The sequence below is a fragment of the Lathamus discolor genome, chromosome 18 (genome assembly GCF_037157495.1).
Source record: "Lathamus discolor isolate bLatDis1 chromosome 18, bLatDis1.hap1, whole genome shotgun sequence".
Taxonomy (NCBI): domain Eukaryota; kingdom Metazoa; phylum Chordata; class Aves; order Psittaciformes; family Psittacidae; genus Lathamus; species Lathamus discolor.
The window spans coordinates 651,376-678,646 of NC_088901.1; the positions used below are offsets into that span (position 1 = coordinate 651,376).

Consider the following 27,271-nt stretch of genomic DNA (forward strand, 5'->3'; position numbering starts at 1 on the left):
CTTGTGTTAATGAATCTCTGCTCCAAGTTGTCAACTGCTGAAATTCATGGAGTTTACCGATCTGAAACCTCTTTAAGACTTATGAAAGCTGAGGACTTGCAGATTCTGGGGTCTTTTACCAATAGTTTGTTATTACTCAAGTTTAAAAGCTGAAGAAGGAACTAAACAGGGGAAAAGGAGAAACTCTTCCTAAGTAGGAATTCACAAAGACAGTAAGATTTTGGGCAATGAGGCAGTGTGCCCAGGTTGCTCAATGACAGGAACCACTCATCCCATCACACTGCTGAGGAAGAGCAGAGAAAGTCTGTACACGAGGCTGGCAGAAAAGCAAATGAACAGAGCTGAGGATTCAACTCAATATTCAACACGAAAGCAATGCAGCAAAGGGTCAATAAGATAGTGGACGTGGCCCATGAGCATCTCTTGACAACTGATTGCCATCTCCTCCTTCATCATTTGTACCGGAAAACCCAAGTGGAAGCGTGAGCCTACAGAACACCCAAGGCACATCTACATCCAGCTCACAACTTCTGTCACACACAGAGGTCTATTTTATATATTCAAAAGCTGGATTTTGCTGATCTCAGAAAGTCAAAGATGCACAATACAGATACATGTAATACATATACCACAGGCTAAGATGCTGATGTATTCAACAACCTGTCCATGCCCAGGCAATGTGCACCCAAGGGTCTGCAGGCCACAGGCTGAAAAACACAGCTGACACTTGAGCAGTAATAGCTGCTGTTAGATGTGGTCTGCTCTCCACTTGCACATTACCCTGATGAAGGAGAACCTCCTGGGTCTGATTAACCAGTAAATCACTCCTGATAAATCAGCACTGAAAAATATCCTGATTCCACACTCCAGCTTCCCAGAATTTGGGTCATTACGACACTCCTATGCAGCCAAACCAAGACATCCGCTGGATGAAATGACCAGCTAATGACAGCCCTTTAAACACAAACTCCTTCCGAAATTGGAACATAGGAATGCTCCTCATTAAAATCATAATCCAGCAGTGATCTGCCCTTATTAAAGGCTTGAACTGATGTTGGGGGGGGGAGAAAGAAGCAGAACTCCACAGGTTCTCCAGCCAGCCCATGTCAAGTGCTCCAGAGGGAAGTGAGAGCACAAGATGCCATCCCAACAGGAAGAAGGTTACAGCTGTGGGTGGTTCCCATCATCTCTAGAACAGATGAGATCCTGGGATACCACCGTGTTTGTGAAACGCCTTCCTTGGATCAGCAGCTGAAGGCTGAGCGCAAAAAGCAGGTTTGTAAGAGGCAAGGACCATGGAGTAAGGGACCATAAGTAGAGGAGCTCAGTGCCTTGGCATGCAAGATTGGTGCATGAACTATTGGAGATGATGCTAGCAGGAGCCCAGATACGGAGAAGAATAAAACTTGTAGTCTTCTATGAGCAGAAGATGACAAAGAGCACCTCAAAAGGTGCATTTTGAGTTATACAGCAAAGTAATTTTTGTCCTTGTGTTTAGTTCTTGGGAGAGGATCAGGCTGAGTTTGCGGGGCTGGAAGAAGCTGAACATTGCCCTCCCTCAGCCAGTGGGAAATGAAAGGACTTGATCTTACAAAGGGCAAGGCAGTCAGGCCTCACTCTCCACATGATCAGTGACGACAGACTTGAATTGCACACGCAGACCAGTAGGGAGAAAAGCCCCACCAGCCTCCCTGCTCCCAACCTCAGTGAGCACCAAAAGGACTTGTCTGTACCTCTACTATACTGCAGGGGTACAACACCAGAAACAGAGACCTGAAAGGCTGAATTCAGGGACTAGTCCTCTCTGAAGAAACACAGCTACACAACATTTCAGCTAAAGCACTAAAGCAAGGACATGGAGAGGCAGCTCCAAGACCTACCTTGGCTGGATTGAGTGCAGTGATGACCCACACACAGTAGGCGTTGTTATCGTACTGCACAGGGTAGTTGGGAGAAGTTATCACACCACTGGGACCACGAAGGTACATGTCACACATCCGAGCTGTGAAGAGGACAACAAGACAGATGTGGGAGTGAGGTCTCAGCTTTGGGATGTGTGCTGTGTTCTCTGAGGAGGAGGAGAGGAGTAGGGATGCAGACATATGGAAGCAGGAGAGAATTACAAATTGCTGCTCTGTGTTGTTCTCACTAACCAGAAGATTCCTTTTTTCCCATGGAACAGAGATGAAGGATTTATCTGTGATGAACAGATGAGAGGGGTGTTTTCAGGGGCTGTATCAAACAGATGGACCACCAGACCAACCCCCACCAACCCACTCTCTAGTGCTCAGGCTGATTTTATGTTAAAGCCCTTACAGAAATACTTTCATGTCCAGGAGAGTGAAACCAACAACACAGAAGATACCAGGAAGGATCCAGTTCCTTTTCAACATCCCCAGAAAGCCATTTTCCTTTCTTCATTATAGGCCCCCCAAAACACTGCACAGCAAGCATTTATTTGGCAAGGGCTGACTTTGTCTGGTTCTGAGTCCACGCTCATGTCCAAGAGGGCAGCTCAACTTCGTATCTTAAAAAAGTAAAGTAGAAGCTGGCAAGTCCTTAAAAGCAGGGAAATTTTTGCCTATTGACTTCTGTTGTAATATTTAAGCCGAAAACATGAAGAACAGTGCCTTGGTTTTGTGATTGCCCCTGTTGTTATGAGGGATCCTCAAAACTGATTTATCTCAACTCTCAAAGGAGCTACAATTGCACATGTGGCATCTGCAAGGCTTTTTTCCCCCTCCAAATGGCAGTAAAGCATGGAAAATGATCTCCTGGCCAAGCTGCCTGCCTGCACAGGTGGTCCCAAGGGAACACGAGGAATGCTGAGAAACAGCTCAGGAAGCAGCTGAGGGCATCAATCCGTGATGCTCAAACCTCACCCCTCCTGCCCCCTTCCCATGTGATCCCATCCCAGGACCCAGAGGGAATGTGCTGTAGATGGGGAAGCTCAAAACCAGTCTCCCAACAGTGGCAAGAGGTTTGATCACTGGGTATTAGAAACTGTTACTGTCCAGGGGGTTGAAGGCTGGCTCAGCAGGACCCTGACTTCTGCAAGTTGAGGGAAACACAACAGCCAACAACAGAATGGAGCAAACAGAAAACCAATGATTTAGAGAAGAAATAAAAAGCAAATGGAAAATTTTTAAAAAGAAAAAAACCCCAAAGGTTAGCAGTTAAAAAAAAAAAAAAAAGTTGATTCATAGAATCCTACTAATGCAGGCAAATCCTGCCTTATCTCCTGCAAGAGGCCCCCATAAATTTCCTTTATAGTGTCACATATTTATGCCAAATATCCTCTTAGACTGATTCAATTTATTCGAGGCTTGTTTCAAGAATTAGATGCGATTCCAAAGCCTTGAAAAAAAACCTGTGGATGAAATTAAAGAGAAAAGAACTGAAAAAATACCAATTTCTGACTTTAAGAGCTTTAGAGGGATTTAATTAAAATTATTACAAGTTGTTCATTATGAGCATTACAAATATCATAATTATACATGTGACTTCTCAGAGCGAGGGAGGAAAACAAAACGGCCAAGGGCAAAATGGGCATTAGTGGGTTTCCTGCTGAAAGAAAACTCCATTCACTGTCAGCTCCTGGCTGGGCCACAGGATAATCGGGATGCTGCTAGGGAGGAACCACAGTGCAAGTAATCCCACATGGCTGCCTAGCAGCAGCAAGTTCCAGTTAAAAGAATCTCTATCTTAGCCTTCCCAGACTTTATCTCAGGTTTTCACCTTTTTTTCCCCTCTCCTCCTTATCCCATAAAAAGAAATACCTCGAATGAAGAGAACAGAAGGGGACAGAAAGCATTGCTAAGAGGATGTAGTACACAGCCACGAAGGACACAAATATCTATACGGTGCAGAGCTAAGAGCTTATGAAGCTCCACAGTTAATGGCAATTGCTTTATGAGTTCCATCATGCACACAAAAAGTTGTTTTTCTTAAAACCAGAATTTCTAGAATCAAAGGTTCCTCTCTCAGGCTTGTGCTGAGAAGACTGGAAATCTGAACTCATATTACACTCGCATGCTCAGCCAGAAAACAAGAATGCCCATTAGAAAGCAATAAAGATCCCAGTGACTTCTGACTGCAGAGCTGGCAAGACCAAATTCCCATTTCCAGGAGCACAAATGCACTCAGGGCTGTGCTGAACACAGCGGCGCAGGGCTGAATTTTCCCAACAGGCTGCGAGCATCGAGAGGGGTTCATCCAGCTCTGCCCCTTCCATGAGGCAGGGTTTGAAAACGGAGCTGGACAAGGGACCCCATGAGGTTGAGAACCAAGTGATAACAAGTTGAGGATGGAATGGGTGATGCACGAAGGCGTCATTAAGGAGATGTATTCTCTCATTAGTTCTAACAATAAAACTTGTCTCCTCACCTCTGCACACTGGCCTGTGGTCACTCCACGCCACGATTATGTCGCTCACTCTCTTACAGGTGATGCTTTTGGACCCTTGCAAATCGTAGCCCTCGTTACAGGTGAACTGGATGCTGGAGCCTAACCTAGCAGGCAGAACAAAGCGGGAGGTTAGCAGCTGCCACGCTCCTGCAGCAACAGGCTCGTCACTTACTTTCTGACTATCCCAGTGATTCTCCAAGCTGTGAACAGAGAGAGTTCACCAGCCCTCCAGGCAACAGCAGGGATGAACGAGGGGCAAACCTGTGCCTCGCGCATTTGCTTGCGCTGGGCGCTGTTTGCCTGAGGTGGTGATAGTCCAAGAACAGATCTGAGTCTTTCAACGCAACTTCAGTGGGAATTTTATTCAGTGCGGGAGCACAGACTCAGCCCCAAGAGATGACACATTCAGCATTCTTACAGAGGGGAAAATATATCTTTATCTGCTTTGTTCTTTAGTCCATCACTCTGGATTCAGATCCTTTGCTGGTTTAAGCCAATGCTGCCTTGTTCACACTTTATAGCAGCTGAGAATTTGTCCTACAGCATTTAGGGACTATTGGGACTTCTCTTTCCTCTGCCCTCACCCCTCCGATCCATTTTCTGGATTTCAGGAAAATTTGATAGACTCCAGTTAAATTGAAAGACACTTTTAGTGAATAAAGCAGTCATCGACAGCAGAATGAGATTAAATATTGATTCACCATTGCTAACAGCAGGCTCATTTCTTCCTGCCTGCTTTGAATGAATGCAAGCAACTGGAAGGGAATAACAGCATTGTTTTAAACTCTGTAAGAAAACAATTATCTAGCACCACATATACTTATCGACAAGGAACTGTACCAGTGCTTTGGAAGTCACCTCCAATCCACCAGGGGCAGGGCCATGCTGTGATTTAAGCTAATTTGAGAAGTGATTTTTTTGCTGTTTAAGACAGCTCTTTCTGCACTTAACCGGAGGAGGGAATGACAACAAACATTGATTATATGAGCCTGGCTAAATGCCCATGGTGTGAAAAGAGAAATGCTCTGAAAGAGAGACCATTACAGATCCTCATCTGGGCCACGCTCTCGCACATGTGCACATTTATACACACTCATTCTTCTACACCGCGAGTCTCAGCAAGCTTTCGAGAGAGAACACATTCGGAGGTGTGTAGATGGTCTCTGAAAACAGACTACATAATGCCAAGGAGCACACACAACAGGTACAGACAGTAGCTTTGCAGCATGCAGAAACACACAGAGAAAAGGTTCTTACCTAAAATCGTTGCCTATTCTTTTGCCTCTCTCTGGAATCCCAGGGTCTGGACACATATTATGTCCCTGGGACACACCAACCTGAGTTACTACAAAGCAAAAACAGCACATACAGAGACAGAATAGCAAGAGAAACATTCTTTCATCAACTGTCTCGGTGGATGTGGAGAGAAAATGGCAACTGGTAGCTCAAAAACCTGAATGTGTTCCATTTTGTTTCAGAAAACACACAGCTTTGGAAACAAATGTAACTGGAATCGGTTCAGCTCAGTTTATACACCCAAGTGTTTCTAGGAAATGCCAGCTAGGGACGCAGTTTTCCCTCCGTTCCACTACAGAAGTACCTCTGAAAAGAGGGTTCATTCCCATTCTGCAAAATGACACCAATTAAACAGCCCATTTCCGAAGCCTGTGATGCAAACAGCCACCTGCAGAGGACAAGGTGACAGCTACCACCCTCCAACCCGCCCAGTGAGAAAACAACTCCGTGAGAAGGCAGCTGTATGATACCAGGGCAAGAACCAAGCACAGGACAAAAGGGAGGAAGGAGAAGGAGAATGTAAGTCTGGGTTTTAAAGCAAGTAATTTAGTCTGAACATGAAAAATTCGATGGAGCAACCTCAATGTAACTGCCAACAGACATGGGATCTATGAAGTGGTGAGCAGCACTCAATAAACACCTTCAAACCTCATCCTCCATCGCCTCATTTCCACTTTCCCCCCGTCAAATGGCACAAACAGGAATTCAAGCACTGATGTGGGGTGGCTCCGGGCAGGATAAGGTGAGATCTGGCAATAGAGTGATTTCAATTCTGAATTCCAGTAACTGCCAAAACGCACACGAATATGGAACAAAGGGGTGGCTTTGTCACGGAGCTGGAGAAGTTGATGTGACTGAGCTTTTTGCATCACTAAGGTAAGGACACAAAGAAAACACCCTTCTTGGCAATGATGCTGAAGCAATGAAGCATGAATCTTCAATGAGCATGTTTCTGTTTCCTCTGCCTAGCACTAAAGGAAAATCCCAATTATACTCCAGAACACACTGTGTTAGCACAGTGCCCCACAGACCACTGCCAACTGGAGGATGGTTCAGTGACAGGCATGTTCCTCGCAACAGACACTGGCTCAACAGTCTGAGACGGGCATGGCACTGAGCAGGGTGGAAGACGTGGAGGAACGTGCATGTAAATACTTGCATGGGAAGGTAAGCACGTGGAGTAGCTACAACAGACACAGGCTGCACAGCGCGAACACACAAAAAGCAAGACTCGTAATTACACCCTGTGTCGTCAGGCACTGCAGCCGGAAGATACAGTGCTGCTCCTAGGAGGATGGAAGGATCACGCTTCTGCTCATGCTGGTACAGGGCTTTCCTCTGAGCATCTACACCTCACTGCTGGCTTCCCACACTGGACACGCTGCAGCTCCTCCTCGGCTCGAGGTGCTAACAGCTCATCTTGCACCCCTCAGATCCGAAAGGGGCTTTGTCTCTCCTGGCCTCCCCTTCCACCCCACCATGACAGAGCCAGCCCCCTGCCCTGAGCACAGCGGACGGGGTAAGGGCTGTCCCTGCTGCTGCTGCCCAGGGCTCGGCGTCCAGCACGATGCTTTGGTGCTCCTCCACGTGTCAGAGGCCACAAGAGTAACAGAGATGCACTTTGATGGGAAACCAGGCTCCTGAGAGGTCGCTCTCCCTTTTGCATATTCATAACCTCACGCTACTCTCAGTCACGAGGACAGAGACACCAGCAAGAGACAGGAGCACGAAAGCAGCACACGGCATCTTTTGATAGCTGTGTTTTGTAGGTACAAAGCTTTGCTGCCACCTTTCACAGTTTGCAATGATTCCAAATGTACGAGTCAGGAGGAAGTGAGCCCCTGTCCAGAGAAGAACCTCCAATGTTTTCAGCAGCAGTGCCCCAATAACTGAAGCAGCCATGATAAAGTCCTGCTCCAGGAATGCGTTATCTCCAGCAGGTCTGAGATGCAAAGTGATTTGGTAATCCTTCTGCAAAATGAAATCACCAGCTCCCAAGAGCCCTTCTGCTAGAGCCTGCAATGACATAACTGCTTCTGAGGAATGAAAGGTCAGCTGAGCAAAGCCCACAGGGGAAACAGTCTTCCTTAGGGGTTCTTAAATCACTGCCTACCTACGCAAGCATGATGACTGTGCATGCAGATATCTCCAAACAAAGTAAAGTTAACACACACAGTGTACAAACAAGGGTTGTATGTCACAGGTCCATGAGGTATTGAAGGGAAAGTACTAGATTTCTCATCTTCTATACCTTCTCCAGAGTAAAGCCACATTGAATGAGATACGTCTGTAAGGTACATGTGCACGGATACAGCTCCTATAGATACATCTGCATTCAAACACTTGGATGCTTCTCCTCACAGAGCAGATTACCCCATTCCCTTTCCACATCAGAATCTTTCTCCCATGGCCAAAAGACTGTGCAGACAGCATCTGTCATGCCCATGTTAGTTACTCTGCACGGATACCACATCCATTTATGTCCCATACTAGATGACAGTGAATCCCCAGACCTCTGGTTCAAGCTTTGGGAGAAAGCAAGGCTACAGATGACCACCCAACCCCACAGGCAGGCTGTCAGTTGCCAACTGCATCTCCAAAGACTAAAACCAGTTCTCCTCTCATTAGCTAGCATTATATTAATATCGATATAACACATGTAGATAAACCAGTGAACAGCTAAGATAAAACAGAGCAAGGGGGAAAGGAAAGATATCTCCATTATCTAGTTTGGATAGTTGGGACATTTTATTTGCACAGGAGAGCAAAAGAAAAAGAGGAGATGGATCAGATGGTCACTTACTTGTTCTTCTATCTTTTGTTTTAAACACACACACACAAATATAACTAAACCAAAGGTTATAAAAGGTATTTGTTATGCTGAGAACTTGCTGTCAGGACTGTGTTCATCTTCCTGAACGTTTGACTGATCTATGCCTGGGCTGGAGCACTCCAAAATGAATTCTTCAAGGTTACTAGGAAAAACAATAGCTCTTAAGAACTATGATGAACTGCTCAATTTCTCCATTATAGGCTCAAGGATTCTCTCCCCCAAGCCATAGAACTACTTTTCCACCCCTTCATTCTCCTCCTGAGTTTTTCAACAACCTCTTTCTCATCATGCATTCCCTAACAGCCAGTTATGATTGCAGTGTTTGGCACAGTGATTTACTCCATCTGTTAGAAGAACTGAGAACCTTCTTTAGCTGTCTGCATCTCCCCATGTTAATAAAGAAAGTTCACTTACAGAGTCCCAAGGGACGATTTTTTATTGAATTTAGGACTGTAAAATATCAACTACAAAACAAAGCAGCATCTGAAAAAGGTTTTACAAAGACTCCACATTTCTCAGCATGAGAAATACAGCGAAAGGCAGTGAGCTTTTCTGCTGGCATGGGGAGGGGGAGGGAAGGACTGTGGCAGTAGTTAGCTGGTTTAACTGGTCATTGTTGTGATCACGCTGAGGATGGTGGTTATTCCATGCAAACATCAGGTCAAGTTAATGGGTTACAAAACCCAGCCCTAAAAGCAGCAGAGGTGACCTACTGACTGTGCTCACCCCTAGGACGGGCTTGCTGCCCTTCCGATCCAGGAAGGTTGTTCTGCACCCACTGACCAAGACTCAAACACTTCCAGGCCTTGGTGATACTGATCCAGACGTTAAATACTCATGTGTCTGGTGATAAGCAAGAGTGAAAAGGGGACAGACTTGGGCTGTGAGGCCCTAACGCTAGAGAAGGCTATGCCCTGCTGGAAATGCAGCTGGAATGTTTCTACCTGGGGAATTCCGAGCCCATATTTCCCATCTTGCTGCAATCTCCGCACAGAAGAAGGCACCTTCAAAAACATTCACAGCCCTTCAGATTTCACAGACCATTTGCAAAGACTGTGTGTGCAGCACTGCCCACTCAGACCACACACTGCTCCTCTCAAAGCCGTGCTCAGAACCCCAGGCTGGCTCTTCCATGGCCCAGTACTCACTGCTGCAGTGCTGAGTACCCAGAACCTACCATACACTTTGCTGATAACTACAAGCAGTCAACACCTCCAAACTGACTTTGCATTGGTACATTTAAAATAGATGTTGATAAATCTTATCCTGCTTCGTACAATCCCTTCCAGTAACACCCAGCAGCGCATCTTCGGGTATGCCTCCTTCAAAGCTCAGAAAAGCAACAGTGATGCTGTTTGGTAAAAGCAAAGCACCGTGTTTTTTCCACTGTGTGACCTGGAATACGCACATTTACACAAGAAAGAAGTGACCTGCTAAATGCAATCTAAAATTAAAACTATTTCTCCTATGTTGTTCTCCAGAGCTGTATTATTTTTCCCCTAAAAATGACTAAAGCAAGATGTCCGACTCATGTTAGGGACGGTGAACAGAGAAAGGCACTTGATTTCAGTTTCAAATAAACATGTTTGCAACCCAGCACAATCAGTACCCCCCAAAGTCTGTATTTTTATGTATTTTCTGAAATAGCACAACAGCTGATACGTGGCTATGTGTTGCCTCCATTCAGACACATAAAACACACGGGCTTTAATCTGGCCAGGTCCATCCAGGCAAACAGAAGTCCTTTGAAAGACCTGAAGGGGAATGAGCTGCCTTACTGTGGCCACAGATTCTTCAAGGGAGAAGAGCACTGGAAAACGTCACTGGTAAGAACGTCCTTGAAAACAGAGCATGGCTCAGCTGTGGCCATTACCGAGAGACACAGAAATTCCTGCTTTTCTGGTATTTAAGCCAGATGAAACAGAGCAACACCAGCGACCTTCACGGGTGTTTCATCAGCCTGTCCCACCTGTGTAACTATCTCTGGTGCATACGCAGACTCCTAAACTCGTGAAAGTTGAAGAGAAGAAGGGGCCTGGCTCACCATGCAAATCTAAAGAGCAAGGGGAAAGAAGAGAGAACATTTTGGGCTCCATTTTCTGCAAACGAACCATTTCCTGGAGCCACCTTCTCTGGAATCAGCATTTCTGAAGCTGGAAATCAACTGTGGCAGAAGTGTGACAGCAGAAGGCTGTGCAAGATAGAGGTTAATCCGGGTTTACAACCCAGCCCTTGCTGAGAGCAGTGCACATGGAAGAGCTGAAGGCAAGGGGCTGTGGCAAGCACCAGGAATTTGGGCCACAGCACTATCACCATCTCTATTATTACAGCTTAACAGCTTTCAGACTAAGCTGCCTTCCTATGCTCTGTTTTGCCTTATCAACTATGACAAGATTAGCACTACCCAAGCTGCTGAATTGACAGCTTTGAAGACTGGAGCCTGCTCTCCATTGGGCGAGGATAAACTGGGCAGAGACAACACAGACTTCCTACAGTTTTATCCTCAGAAACAGAGCACGACTGGGACAGAGCAGGATACACCAAAAAGGGAATCTCAGTCTGTCTCTTGGCCTTCAGCACCTTTCCCTAGAGCCCCTTGCAGGGACAGTCATTAAGAATGTTCATTAGCAACAGTAAAACCATGACAGGGACCCAGCTGAGCATTCCCAAGAAGGGAAACCAGGAATCCTCTGTTCTGAATACCAAAATACTCGTGTACAGTAAACCAGTGACTCCACACCAGGCTAGCATTTCTCACTCGGTGAAGGCTCCATTCCCCACATTATCCAATATCCCAGACAGTGCATATCCCATTCCAAACGCATCCTTTGTCTCCCGTGCCCACACAATCAGAGCTAGTCCTATTTTCCAAGAGAATCTCATTCTCAGTGAACTGCAGTGTTTATCACAATGAGCTGCTCCTTAGCAAGAACACATCACCAACCAGAGCATCTTGCAAACTGGGGCTTTTCCTTAAAACTGGAATTCATTTCCTCTGAACGCGTCTCGCCTGTGTTCTGCACTGGGGATTTTGGGCAATTTACATCCTGCTCTTCAGCCTCCTCATTGGGCTTGCTCCTGAAAACCCAGAGCCCACGAGCACGCTCACGTGGTCCTGCAAGTGAGCTGCTTTGATTTCCGCCAGCCAGTTCAGCCACGGCACTTAACTGGCTTTTGCATCCAAAATTCAAGCGAATGAGATGTCCAAAGAGTACCTCTTGGTGGGTGTAATGAACTGCGCACACAACGAGCCGTCAGACCCTCGCCTCTAAAAACTGATTCAAAATCATTCTGCTCCTCTCTGAATTCGTATAAAACAAAAACTTGAGTTAATTCAGACCCCTCCTGTTCAATCTTAGTCCTCTTAACAGCCCAGGGGCCTGTCCACAGTCACACACACGACAAAACTCCGAGTCTTGCTTCTGACCTGAAAAGAACCTGAAGTAAAGATGAATGGACCTAATGCATTCACTTCCTGCAGGAGGAACATGCAGCAGTGACCAAGTGGCATTCTCTGCACGCCTCCAACACACCAACCACTAAATACACTGGAAGTAAGTGACAGAGAGACCTTAACAACTGGTATCATGAGCTCTTGCACAGCAGCGGTTTGATTTTTGTGCAGGGACATAAAGTGCAAAGAGAAAAAGTGAGAGACTGCCACTGCCTCTAGATTTTCCAACAGGCCTTTTTTGGTGTGGCTCCTTATCCCTGCTTCTCATTTTACAACAGTAGCGATAATTCACTTTGCAGTACTGTTTAGTTTGACACTTTCCACACTAAAAGACAACAGAAGTCACGGACCCCAGCCTGTCCTTGAGCAGGAAGCATACAGTATATATTAAATGCACACACACCAGTCCCCTCCATTCCCACTTCAAGGAGTTAGTATATGCTTGTGAATAGAGCACTGGAAGGAAGTGATGCAGGAATGCAGAGGGAAGAGAGGGAAAAGCATTAAAACTTGTAAGAGTGACAAAGTTTTAGAGATTACTGGAAAGTAAATGAAATGTTCAAGGAGATCAGTACCCAAGAGACTGCGTAAGGAGGAGCCAAAAAACTTACACACTGATGTCTTCTGGTTGTTGTCCTTGCTGGGCATCAGCTTCACCCCTCTGGACTTCAGTTCCATTTGCTTTTTGACTACAGAGATGAAAAATAAAGATAAGGAAAAGAATTAGCTGAGCTTTAGGAATGACTTAAAAAGAAGCAACAGCTATATATGCTGCAGGATATCCTGCATCCATCCCTCACAGCTCCACTGATCCCAACCCCTCAGAACCACTGGGGTTTCCTTTGCATTCACCATGTTAGGTCTGGGCTAGCGTCTTTGGGGATCTGAGCCAAGCTGACCTAATCTGAGTAACACAAACAGGACACAACGCCCCTCATCCCCAAGCCGCAATGCCATTTTGCTGAACACACTAAACCCAGCAAACACAAAAGGGAACTTCCAAGAAACTTCAGGGATCCTGGGAGTAAAACGCTGGGTTAGTTTCACCCAGTTCTACTGATGCAGTTATTCCACGAACACACGGGGCTGTAAAGCCATTCTCTGCTTCTGTGGGAACACAGGGCTCAAATGAACACCCGTAGCCCAGAGACTGCAAACATGATCTGCATAAACAGCACACTCGGAAAGGCAGTAAGACAGCAGGAAAAAGAAGAGCCATATTAAAACCATATTATTGGCAAAGGATAAATTTACAGAGCCGCTATTAGTAGCCACAGGCGCATCAATGATAAAATCTGCATCGTGGCTCTACCAGAGGTCCTGTTGTGACCATCCCCTTTAAACATCATCCAGAAGGTGAGAAAACACGAGCGTAGCAACGAGATTTCCATCCATCCTTCACCAGGGGGGCCCTGTCCTTCTTCCCAACATGAAAATTCCCCATGTAACCAAGCAGCTATTTGTTTTTATTATCTGGACTTGGCTGTTACTGAGGCTCTCTCAACACAAGGGGTTTGCACAAACCCCACACTGTCAAAACCATCTGGATACCGGCAAAAACAGACAGTGGCTTCCTGCAGCACGCACACGGGTATTTTTTACTAACACACAGGATTTGTACTGGCACATTTGAGGTTAATGTGGTTAAAAAACAACTTCCCAGCAGAAAGCATGATGTCCAAACCGCTTTATAGGATCCTTTTTCTGATGAGCCAGTCCTTATCTATGGAGAAAACCAGCCTGTCTTCCACTTCAACTGTTCTTTTCTTGTTCTTTATCTTGTCATACTTTCATCCCTAAATTAGCACATTTCTAAGACAAAGTTGTCAAGAAAAATTACTGATATAACTAACAAGGGGGTTTTAATCATGCTTTTCTTGCCTTTAAGGAAAAAAAGATCTGTTTATAACATCTGTTTGCAGGAACTTCAGACAGGGAGATGTCAAGCATCATTCCTTGAAGCTTACCTAAAGTAGTGCTTTTTGGAGCTAGATGCTAGCTTGGAGCTTTTTGTTCATCGTTTGGTTACAGCTTCCTGCTTTCTCTTTAAATAAAGCAGTTACAGCTCCAAACTGAGAGCTGGATCAGGACTGCGGGGCAGGGGGTCTCCCCTTGACCTGCTGCTCACGCTCTGGGGATGCAGCCCAGGGCATGGGGTGTTCTGGGCTGCAAGTGCTCACTGCTGGGTCCTGGGGAGCTTCTCCTCACTCAACAAAATACTAGATTGGGATTGAGAAGAGTTTACGGGGTGCTTCCTACAGACACTCCACAGCACTCGACCCACCCTCAGGATAAAGAGCTGAAGAGGTCCTGCTCTGCTCATCCTCCATAACGCTGCACTTAAAGATTCTCTGGCACTTTCCAAACAAGCACAAGGATAACCTCACGGGCACAGACAGTACTCCCTCACAGTCAATAAAATACAGACCAGCCCAAGTACCTAAGGCTAAAGTTGAGCTGTTGCAGGATGCACAATGGCTCGTGACTGCAGCATCTAATTCCCTGCGCTGTGAGGTCCTTTGGGGCACAATCGGTGAGAGAGCAGCTTTACAAAAATAATCTCCATTTTTTATATTCTCCGCAACTTCCCATCCCAAATTCCATTACCCAATTAGCAGTGATTGTTTCCCCAAGCCACACACAGAGAAGTGCAGGGCTGCTGATTTCTGCATGATTAAGTAACCCTTAGCACTAAAGGACAAGGAAAGCTTTCCTATCACGTGTCTACGCCCTGCACCAGGTATCCATGCTGACCCCATGGATGGGGCAATGCATCCCTGGGAGGGTCAGCTCCTGTCCTCAGGGAACGGGCTGTTCAGCAGGATCTAAAGCAACCTGCAGCGATTTCAGAGGGCTGCTCATCATCAAACAGTCCAGCAGAAGGCAATGGGCACAGAGTTCACAGCTTCAATACATTTGGACTGCACACTCTCGTAAGGACACACTCATAACAAAGTCCATATTCCTTCCTGCCTTCCGGAACCCTGCTAGCAGACAGAGCCCCACTCTGAGTTCATGACTAATGGAAAGCCCAGCTCCAAAACACCCAACAGTAATGAAAACAAGCAGCAGAAACCAGACATTCATTACTAAGGATCAATCCTAAAATACAGAGACTAAACTGCATTACCCATGAAGTATATACTCCCCTAATTGCATCGTGTCTCTTTGAACAATAATTGATAAAGAGAGATCACTATAGACTCTCCTCTTAATCCCTCATTTTGTTTTCAACATGGAGACGTAATGATGAAAAGTCAAGCTTTACAAATGACTCAATTTGGATTAGAACAAGTCAGAATACAACATCACCTGCTTTTTAAAATAATAAATAAGAACAATTCTCCTCTTCTATGTCCTCAAATTTCTGCTTTATGAAAATCTATTTTGTTTATAAATCAGAATGTGGAACACGACTACAAAGGACTGTGTCAGGATAATTGGATGAACAGAAATTCCTCTGTTTTCTGGAGGGTTTTTGCTGCTCACACGTATCTGATAGATCTAATGGAATACTCAGCGTCCTGTCACATTTGAAAGATGACATTACAAAGCTTTTCCAGCGAGCAGGCAGTCTGCGGTGTTTCTTTTAAACCACTTCATGTTGCTCAAAATGAGGATTTAAGGAGGCATTTATTTATTTTTAATTTGGAAAACAGCATTTCAGCAAAAATCCATTCCAGGAACCTCTGTTCCCCTTGCTGGGGACTGCTGTTAAATACAGATTTGCCTGAATCTCTTTTCCTTGTCCTGGGGGTGATTTAGTATCTTAGGATCGGAGAGTGGTTTGTGTTGGAAGGGACCTCAAAGCTCCTCCAGCTCCAACCCCTGCCACGGGCAGGGACCCCTTCCACTGGAGCAGCTTGCTCCAAGCCCCTGTGTCCAACCTGGCCTTGAGCACTGCCAGGGATGGGGCAGCCACAGCTTCTCTGGGCACCCTGTGCCAGCGCCTCAGCACCCTCACAGGGAAGAGCTTCTGCCTAAGAGCTCAGCTCAGTCTCCCCTCGGGCAGGTTCAAGCCATCCCCCTTGGCCTGGCCCTACAGGCCCTTATATCATGTAGGACATTATGGCAGGTTGCTTACAGGGATTCTTACTCAAGAACACCCTTGAACGCATCCACTTTGAAACCCCTCATTTATACCTTTCACCAGCTGCCCTAAGCAATGGCTGTTTAGGAATGAGAGCCTACAACAAGCACCAGAATTTTCCCATCTCTGCCTCTCTCAGGATTGCCCAAGAGACCCAACAGGTTGCACAGCATAAGCCATAACCCCTACGCAGCCTAAGCTGTGATTCAAGATGAATATTGACATATCTGTTAAAAATGAAGCATATATATTTACAGACACATACATATCCTTAAAAGCCATTTAGGTGGTGGGGTATGTGCCACGGATAGTTCACCAGAGCGCTCCTCAGGGCGACAGGCCGGTGGGTATTCTGCACTGTGCTATGGGTGACACTCACCCACATTCATCTTCCCACCAGAGTGTGGAAGACAGAAGGGGAAGGGAATGGGGTGGGGAGATCAATAACAGATGTAATTATGTGTTGGTAAATCAGCTAAAAAGCAATTTGGGATCCAACTTGTGTCATAAAATATGTGGAGAGATGGACTACAGCAGCCAGAGCATTATTTAGGTCTGTTTAGCATCGCTTTAAATTCAGCAGCATTTCCATTGCCTCATTTACAGCCCCTCATCACTACGTGACGGGCGGATGACAGGGGACACCCGGCTGTGCTGTCACCTGGTCCCAGTGAGGCACTTCGACCTTGCTTTCTTACCACATGCAGGTTTGCTCACCACCTTTGGGGGAAAGAAGGCAGAAGGAGTGGGAGGAAGGAAAAGAGATCGATGCACTGATTTCTCCACAGTCCATTTTATTTGCTTTTACAGGGCATGGGGAAAAAAGCATCTGCAGGAATGCAAGATTATTTTAACTCTCCCTGGAAGGGAACAAATTGACTGTATTGAGCAAAGAAAACCTGTATACAGGCTGATTATATCTAACCTTGCTTTTATATTCACAAAGAGATTTCCAAATTAGGGGAAGGATTAGGAAGAGCTGAAATAGAACTTACGTTCTGCTAAAGCTAAGATTCAACATTAAACAAGCTGGAAAGGAAACTATTTTCTTATAGATTATCAGCAAAGCCAGATACTGTCGCGGAGGACAAATTATGTACATACAAGTCTTCGGAAAATAGACAGATTCCTCCTAAGCCTCTCTTCCTTCTCTTAGACTATGCTGGGGTTTGCTTCAGCTCTACTGCTGAAACACATTTTAGCTGCTCTATTTCCTGTGGTATTACACATCCTATTTTGGATGTATTTATCTCCATTAAAATACTTACGTTCAAGCAAGGTCACGCTCCTATGAAAAGGACGTCACGTTTTGAAGTGGCATTGGCATCTCTAATGGCCTACAGGCACAGCATCCCTGACTGCAAATATCCTGCCTCTATACCCGGTTTGCTTCTTGTTCTAAGTATTGAAATCTTCCCTAACGTAAAGAACCTGACAAACTCCACAGAAACCGGCACACGTGTGAAGATCTCAGCGTCAGAGTCCCTTCGCCAGCGAGGCAGAGGTTATTCAGTGCCATCTCAAGAGCACGTTTTCAAGCACACCTTTTCAACGCTCAAAACACAGCAGCACAGCTCATTACCAACAAAACAGTTTCCAGGGAGTGTGCTAGATTAGAACCCTCTGACATTTACCTAATCAGAGGAAATTATAACAGTAATCTTTACTGTTCTATTTCAGAAAAAAGGATGATTCAGAGAGGTGTTTTAATAGAAAGCAGCAATCATGACAGCGAAGGAAAATGTCACATCAAAAGCCATCGGCTGCACAGAGTCATTTGTTACACAGCAAAACCAACGGGGTTTTCCTTAGAATGTCAAGTGGTTTGTATGTTAAAGGGAAGCAAGGGAAGTTACATAGCAATAGTGATTCATAGAGTAAAGCCCACGTTGGGGCCATGACAACACTGCTAAGTCTAAACAAGCAGGGAACGAACACACAGGGCAGGTTTGAAGATTTAGCAAAGGAAACTCCTCTCTTTTCCACTTTATTCCTTTAACATCCTGGTCTATAGCTATGGCACTTCTCATCAAACTCATTTCTTCCTTTTCAGGAAAGCTGAACGGCACTGACACAAGGCCCTGGAGGGTGGATAAGGAACTGGATGTCATTCCTGCTCCTTCCCTGCTTCATTTTCCCTCTCCCTGATCCTGCTCGAAGCAACGCTGCACCCACAAAGTCCTTCCGAGTCCTCAGAAAGGATGGTGTCAGCTGTTGAAGGAATCCACTAACCCCCTGCTTCGGTGACCATTTGGTCCCAGACAGGCTGCACCAATGTGCACTTGGCCATGGTTGGCTACAAACCTCAGAACACAACAGGATCTTTTCTCTGCTTGACGCGTGCCAAAGCATCTTTCTCCCTCAACAGCATCTTAAGTTCCTAATCCTGAAATCCATCCTTTGGGGATGACCAGTAAAGACAGAACAGTTTACAACTCATTCACAGGCTCAGTTCCCCCTCACCTGAGCAGCATGTGAATGCAGACACAGTCTCTATGGGACTCTAAACAGTACCTCATCTGTCCCACACCTCATCACGTCCCACACAGAGCCTTCCACAAACCCGTACATAAAGGAACATCTCTACCAACAAAGTACCCAGTGAAAATGAACATTCCTGAAGCTCTCAAGTGTTTGTACTGCCAGCGGCAGCTCTCCTCACAGCAAAGCCTGGAAACCCACTTGGAAAATGAAACCAGTGTAAAGGAGCACGCAGGAAGTTAGCTGGAGATTCCTAGGGAGAAAAAGTTTGGCTAAACATATCCTGTGAACAGTGAGAGGGCAGTGAGCGTTTACCTTGATACTGGGCGCTGAACCCCTTCTGCCTGTGGTTGCCATCGGATGTGAAGTGAAGCCGCAGCCAGTTTTTACTGCTGATAACAGGGGGAGGCAAATTCATCCCAGTAAACCTGCAAGAGAGCACCAACAGGCAAACATTATGATTGAGAATTACATCCCAAATACCTCTCCTTCCAGGTTACCTCCTGCTAATGAATGCAGGAAATGCTGAACGAGAACCATGTGCTCAAAGAACACACGCCATACACCCCACGGCTGTTTCCTTCCCATTCCTTTGCTTGTCTTCCTATCTGCCAGTTACACACTTGTAGTTACTGGGGTTTCCATTCCTCCCTACTAAGGCAAAGGAGCAAGAAGCAATGCTGTACGATCTAGCCCAATGCGGAGGCTACAGCAATCAAACATGAGATGTAAAGCCCCACAGCCCATCAGCAGTCCTTCAGCAACTGTTTCCTTTCTACCTCTTTATACCTTTCTTTTAGAAGAATGTATTATGCTGTTTGCTTTATTAAACTCCAGCTCGTAAGTCTTGGCTGAGCTGCCACATGCCAAGTCTTAGTCCCGAACAATGTTTACCTAAGGCACAGCACTTCTGAATTGAGGTCTGAAATGGTCACATTAACCACAGAGAGGGGAGCAACACGGCCATGACAAAAGCTATTATGGAATCCTATTACTGTTAATGAAAGTCCAGCTCAGGTTTTAATGATGGACTGTCACTTAATTTAAAATTATTGGCTTCCCAATACCTGTGCTTCTCTAGATGAAGGCAAAAGGATCCTGGAAATCTATCCCCATTCAAAAGGATACCTCAGATTTTACTACCACACGTTTTCAACAGCAGAATGGACAGCCGAGGAAATATTTCACAAGTCCTTTGCTCAGCTACCACCTCCAAAGGTGAACTTGCCTTTTGCTAAGGCAATCAGCAGGGAGGCAGGATGGTGCTCAGCAGCACTGATTAATGTAGATGAACCACAACGTCATCCTGCTCTGCTTGTTAATGACAGTGGGATGGTTACATGGCATAACTAATGCATCTCTGCCACCTACAGTACAGCTTTAAACCTTGTGCTATGATTCTGCAGAATTCAGCCACAAGATGAAACCTGGCTGGGAGCATTCTTCCCACCAGTCAATTGTTGAAGACTTCCTGCTCGTCCCTCTATTGATCATCTTCATCTCAATTTGGCAGAGCCTTCTGAAATACAAGGTGGTGTAAAAACGGATTCCATGTGGCCTCCCGCCACCCTTGGCTAACTCAAAGACAGCAGAACCAATTTCATGTGAAACTTCTCCAAACGACTTACTTCAAACAAACATATTTTGGGCTGAGCTCAAAGCTGGGATGCCTAAAACCAATTCTGAGAACGTTACTATGGCTGGTTGTTATGACAACTTAATACTCTTACCCCCAAAGGCTATTTTGTTATTCAGTCTGAATCAATAGTCAACCTTTCATATATAATCTTTAGGTATGCAGAGGCAAATTTCACTTTATTAACTGTGGGGACCCAGTAATTCAATTGCCTGATATAAAAACTAGAAAACAATAAAATTAACTTGCCTGAATAAGGCAGATTTTGACTCCTCTGTCCTCAATTTCACAGCTTGTTTAAAATATACGTATCCTTTTGAGAAGGGGATTGAGCAGCCTGCAGTAATCTGCTTACACACACACTTCATTTTAGGTACATGAACAGTCCAATATTAACTTCCCAGGATGCTGCATACACAAAGTGCCTGAATCTCACCAGCTGAGGCAATTAACAAGTTGAAAATCAATTAGAAAAATTAATGGATTGCACAACTTGCTACCTTTGCAATAGCAAAAATTATTACTAAAGGCAAAAGCAAGAGTGGAGTAAAATAGTCAATCATAACCACAGTGCTCTGCACCCACTTTGCACTGTTGTAAAGAAATAGAGAAGATTTAGGGTGAAGGAAAATGGTTCCTGAGTTTCCTGCATGGAAATCTTCATCAGCTCTGCATGACAATTGCTTAAGACACTGTCAGCTTTTTGAAAGGACCAGATCAGCCGAGAAATCACTGCCAGGTCCTCGATTCCGTATACACCACTGCTCAAACTCTGCACACAAACCCACCGTAGCCACCATGGCTCTAGTCTTACAGACTCCCCTCTTCCTCCCTTTTGTAGTCCTATCCCTTTTATCTCTGAAGTTCAGCAGCTCATTGTTAACACCAGGTTGCAGGCTGTGGTACTTGGAGTTAGCTTAGATCCCAGCTCCTGCTGATCATCAGCGCCCAACACAGACTTCTGCACTGAAGGACTGCCCAAGACACACCAGCAGTGATGGCAAAGAGGAGGAGGATGCTTTCTTTTCCACATGCCCAGGCTAAATCATGAGGTCCCAGCAGCAGAGCAGCTCTCCAAGTGTCAGGAACCCAAACAAAATCACTGGAACAAGCACATGGAAATACACCAGGCAACATGTGGAAGTGTGGGGTTTTAGTTGATTCCAGATAACAGAATTACTTCAGGAGAATAAAGGCCCTACTGTTTGACTAGTTTTACTGCTTGCAAAGCTGTAACTTCAGGCTCTGTCTCTCCATTGAGCCCCAAACCCTCTCATATACCCTAAGAGGGGAAATCTCTATACAGTGGAAAAGGAATATTTAATCTGTGAACACCAGGGTGGATGGGTCTTGGAGCAACCAGCTCTAGTGGAAGGTGTCCCTGACCGTGGGGCTGGATGAGCTTTAAGGGCCCTTCCAACCCAAACCAGGCTGTGATTCTACTATGTTATTTCTTAACATGGCTGGAGCTAGGCATTTAATGGAAAACATCACGCTCACCTGCAGTTAACTACCAGCTTTTCACCATGAGGCTCCCACAGCTTTAAAATAATGATGAGGAAGTATTAATGGTTAATTGATAATGCAATACTTAATTACAGATAAACACAGTTGAACTGAAGCAGCTGCGTGGCCTCTGAATGCAAATGCCCTGGGCTGCTGTCGATGAATCTCAAATGAAAGGGGATGGATGCTCAGCAGGCAGGAGTCCAACAGCAACCACCGAACCCAGAGGAGCCCCCCAAGTCTCCTGCAGGAGCTACCGGCTCTCTGGCATGGGGATAACACCAGGCAGCCCCAGGTAGCACTGCCAAACCCAGCAGCACAAGACAAAGAGGCAGATGACGACAACGGCTGCGACAAGCTCTTGGAGAGGATGCTGACTGTGCCATGACACAGAGCACACAGTGTCTGCACTGCCAACTTCTCAAGGTCACAGTATTTTTCTTTAGAAGCCCAACGCTGCCTTGCTGGCTTCAAGAAGAAGGAGGAGCCACGTTACAGAGACCTAGAAATGCACAGAGCTCATTAAAAGAAGCCGAAACTCCTTTCTGCATTCCCCAGCACACTTTTGTGCTACATTATGTGCCCGGAATTTTCAGCACCCACCATTAGCTCAATAAATGATTGAATTTCTAACAGTCCAGTGAGTCATGTAAATAAAAGCCCTTCTGTTCTGGAGCCCTGCCACTGCAGTCGTCAGTATTCCAGACTTTTCTTCTTCTCTTTCTTAAATAAGTCTATTAGTGATTTGAAAAACTCCTCAAGCCTCTGTGTGTCCACTTCCCCCCTCCTCCCCTTCCTTGCTGCCATCACCAGGAGATATGAATCACTTGATTAAATATTCAGCTTCCTGAATATGGCAACACATTATCTGAAATCTGAGGCTGTGGAATGACTAAGTAGCCATGTAAGAACTGCTTCAGTACAATCAATAATCAACGCTCACTGATGGGAATTTGGTACCCGTTTTACATTGAGCATCTTTTTAGTCCTGGAGTCACTTGGAGAAAGAGATGAATTGAGCTTCCAGCTCAGGATGCTGAGGCAGCAAGGATAGGTGAGAACCAGGCTTTCACCTGTATCCCTGGCCTGGAGATTGGGAATTTCTAGGACAGCCTTTCCCTGAACATTATTTCACCCACGCCTTCATTCGAGCCCCACAAGGACCTTGGTTTGGAGGCTTTCTCTTGTGCTGTACCCAGGAGAGATCCTTGAAAGCAGAAGTCACCATTCAAACCACACTGAACACTGCATGAGGAAGAACCCATCAGCAGATGCCCAGCAGTGCAGGGTCTGCAAGAAATTCAGTCAACTTGATCAAGTTTCAAGTGCCTTTGACACCAGTGTCAAGCAACCAGAGCACTGAAATCAATGCTCAGAGAAGACAGGAACTCTTGCCACTGCTTGAAGAGTCATTGCTTTACCAGCCTCAGAGAAACACAGTGGTAGTGAGGATTTAAAACCACTTCTTTTCTTGGTGCCTAAGCCTGACTATCTTCTCCTGCCATTAAAGCTCATTCTATGCACAGTGGCTAGAGAACAGATTTTAGCTTTCCACATTTCTCTGTAAAGACATTAGGAACAGCCCTTCTGTGTGCTGGCACTGCTCTGAATCCTCACCCTGTCCCCTGCTCCTCGTCCTGAACGCTGTCTCCACGTTTACATGGCCTGTGAAAAACACGTCTCTGAAGTAACTGATTTTATCCCAAACACTTTCCAATATTGTTTCAACGAGAGCATTAAAGCATCTTTTACTTAACTGAAACTGAAGCCTCTGCATTGAACACAGTTCCTCCAACTCTGTAATTGCATAATACAGAAAGGTTAATGGTATCGAAACTCTTTTGAGGAAAAGCAATGAAGTGCGGCTTTCAACTAAACTATTTTCTTTATTTCTTTTCTTCCTCTTCCATTTCACATTCGATTCAGGCATTAAATATTTATACCATTCTCTCAGCTATTTGTCCCTTGGCACAATTAGTATTACTGTACACGGATGGTACTGATTAATCTGCATTCACGCACCATTATCTATTTACAATCCCAATTCCTGCTTTAATTTGGATCCAAATGGAGAGCAAGAAAGGGGAAGGAAAAAACAAAAATCAATAAAATGTCAGAAAGGGAGCTGGAAGCAGGAACAGGGGAGATCTCCGCAGACAGAAGATCCAAGTTTCAGCAGCCTACACAATTTGATTAGCACGAATTTGACCACAGCACTTCTTAAAGAACCCAAGAACAATGAGCAACTCATGGTGTGGGTGCGACAGGAATCGACTGTAGGAGAGCCAAGGGTCACAACTAGAGGTAAGAGCTCCACTTGAAACCACATCATGTCAAGTGTGATACTTTGAGATAATGGATTTAAAGCACGACCTTGAAGGCACGCATGTGCCCTGATGCTCTCCAGAACCAGGATGCAGTCGAACACCAGCCTCGGTGAGCCCAAGCAGACAAAAGACAAAGGGGGCATCACTGCGGCTGCTTCCCCCCACCCCCGAACTATTCTTATTTCGGTTCATTTTTTGCCAGCGAACAAACTGAGCTGCAGAGAGCGGGACCCAGACCCAGGGTCACACCAGCACCAGCTCAGGGCAGGGAGCTGAGCTCTGGGCTTCTGCGGTTCAGCTGCTCCGTGTCACCAGCACTGTCCAGGGGACAGAACTGACACCAGCCGGAGCCCTGGCACCTGCAGCACTGCTCTGCCACCTCAGCCTTGAGGAGATTTTCACTTCCTCATAGGCTTTATTACACCAAAGCTTTCCAGCTATTCAGAGATTCATCTTCCCTTCAGCACAACTGGGGCCACACCGCAGCAGCTCTTCATATCTCTGTGTTATTATTCACTTCACCTGTATTTTTAACTTTTCATCCAAGCCTCTACTCCAATTATCATGAGAGCTGTACCATTAATTCTGAACATCTTATTTGAGCATGTCTATTCTCTTAAACAAAGTATACTTAAGCACCTCTAGACCTCATTTTCCGGTCGCTAGAGACATCCCATCACAATGGACTTTTACAAGGAAAATGAATAATTAGATCAAGTTATTGTTCCTTGCTAAATGCTGCAGGGATGGAAAGAACACACCTGCATCTTAAGTCTGTTTCAGAAGCACAGATGCTGAGGCAACGCAGCAAGATCAGCTTCCCACGTCACCCCACGTCTTTGCAAGCGTCAGGCTGTTGACATGTAGATCCCTGGGGACTCCCGACTGTGGAGCACCCTGTAACAAAGCAGCCTGCAAACAACAAAAATGAACTTCTTGGACAAGTCAGGCTTGTGTCAGAGACCAAGCAGATGGGGCAGAGACCACCTGCAAGGTTTAAAGTCCATCATCCGCTTGTTTTTAAGATCCACAGTGGGGCTCCTGGGCCACCCTAACCCCCAGGGAAAGGATTAAACAAGTTGTCTGCAGGAGAGGCAGTACTCTCCTCTTTCCCAGATGGAACACAGATCTGCTTATGAGGACAGGTTCTTTTAGAAAGGGAAGTGTGGAAAACTTCCTGGCACGTTCGGACATACCATGACCCCACAAACTCCAGTGAGCCTGGTGATCCCAGACCAGCTCATGACACTGGAAATGACAGCACACGAGATGTCTGCTCAAAATCCATCCCACGCAGCAAATGCCACCGTCGCTGTCTTAGGGCTGTAGCACTGAAAATGAGAGAACTCCTCCACCTGGGATCTCACCTCAGTCTTAGTTCCTGGATGAAGCTTAAGGGTAAATCCCTCTCCTGATGTAACCAGGTCACAGCACTTCTGGCCTCGAACCCCTGCCACCTTCTTGTTTTCTCTTAATGGACCTACACTGATCTTCTAAGAAAAGAATTCAGCTTGAGTTCTGAGAGCAACAAATCAATCCCAGAGCCTCGCAGTTACAGCGGTACCTGCCTCTGCTCCCTCCAGAAGCTGGTGCTGGAAGGGAAATCTGATTAATTCATCACTTACAGCTTGCTTACCCCTTTTTCCTTCTTTTTCTGCATTCCATCAAAAGATGAAAGTGTTTCCATGCAGCAGCAAAACTTCGCTCATTGACATTAACTTTAATTACTGCTGCTCCCAGATAAATTTGCTGGCTAAACCCGAATCGATAGCTGGGTTTTCTGCAGGAACCTTCACATTGTTCTTACTGCTTCATTTTTCATGTGACATTTTCCTGCTCATAGTTAAAGGAGTGTAAACCAAACCCTTGGCTGATTCAAGCAGCTCAGCTCCATTGGAGACAAAGCCAAACTAATTGGGGATCTCACAAGACTCCTCTGCTCTCTGCACAGTTATTTCTGGCTCTCATTAGTTCGGATTCTCTTGGATCTCTGTTAGATTAATTGCAGTCGCTTGAATGAAAGAAGTGATTCATTAGTCCACATGTGTTTCTGAACTATCACAACAGAGCAATTCAACAGGTGAAATGGTCTATGAGGAATTCCTGTTGAATTTAGCAGGTTTTTATGCATGTACCCACCCACTACAGAGAATCAGTTTCTTAAACCGACTGTATGCAGACAGGGTATTACATACATACATACACATACACGATATACATGCACGTTAGATGTAAATGAAAGCAAAGGGCTCAACTTGCAGGCAAATCCTTTGCTTTCAAGGCATGAAAAGAATTTAGGTATTCACTTTCTGAGTAAAATCCTCTCCAGCCCAAAGGCAAATCTTTACCTGCCACAATGAGCAAAATGCAGATGGTGCATAAAGGCAACTGTAAAGCACTGGAGATGGCCATGAACAAGAAGCTGGGCTCAGTCTTCACTGTAATGCAGCTACAGTCACGTTACGGCTTCAACTGCAAAACGTTTCTGAGGTCACAGCGTCGCAAAGAATCACAGACGGGTTTGGGCTGAAGAGACCTTAAAGCTCACCCAGTTCCAACCCCTGCCACGGGCAGGGACACCTTCTATTAGAGCAGGGTGCTCCAAGCCCCTGTGTCCAACCTGGCCTAAACCTTCCACCCAACCTTCCTCTGGCACAACACGTGCCAGTGGCTGGGACAGTCCTGCCTACAGGCAGATTCTGTGGACTACCTGCAAATGGGAAGAAAAAGCCCCCCCCAAGGTAAAAGAGCCTTTAGTGCCTCACTGCAAACGGCTCGAATAGAAGGAAGTTAACTAACAGAACCAGCACGTCTCTTTATGGCTCAGAGAAGCAGGGCTGCAGGAGCACAGCCCATCAGCTGTGGTGCTTGGGACTGAAAAAGGACCATACTGCCGAAGCCATGTGTTTGATTACATGCAAGCACTTTCCATAATACTTTTACTATGGAAATAACATTTGGCTGCAGTCATACAAACAAAAAAAGGTATCAAACACGATTATATTTATTCTATCCAGGAGCAAACAAACACTAATTCAACACAACAGAAGAATGGCTAATGCAATTGAAGCTTACTAATGCTGCATTGCAAATCCCCCAAAGAAATCTGCTACAGCTTTATTACAATTTCCTCCAAAGCCATCCTCCTTTACTATCAGTGCTACAGAGATTGTTTTTCCCAGCGCAGACAGAGCTAGATGTGTTGATAACAAGGAGACTGTATTTATTACTAGATAAATAA

General features: G+C 45.6%; 1 protein-coding gene across 2 annotated transcripts in view; it reads right to left on the reverse strand.

The window, feature by feature from the left end:
• Positions 1-27,271, reverse strand: part of CSMD2 (CUB and Sushi multiple domains 2) — a 292,865-nt gene that overhangs the window by 132,221 nt on the left and 133,373 nt on the right. For both annotated transcript variants that reach the window (XM_065698010.1, XM_065698009.1), the window contains exons 7-11: positions 18,877-18,989; positions 12,602-12,679; positions 5,665-5,752; positions 4,387-4,511; positions 1,881-2,002 (exon numbers count right to left, since the gene is read on the reverse strand). In XM_065698010.1, coding sequence (XP_065554082.1) covers positions 1,881-2,002; positions 4,387-4,511; positions 5,665-5,752; positions 12,602-12,679; positions 18,877-18,989 — 526 coding nt within the window. The remainder of the gene's footprint in view (positions 1-1,880; positions 2,003-4,386; positions 4,512-5,664; positions 5,753-12,601; positions 12,680-18,876; positions 18,990-27,271) is intronic.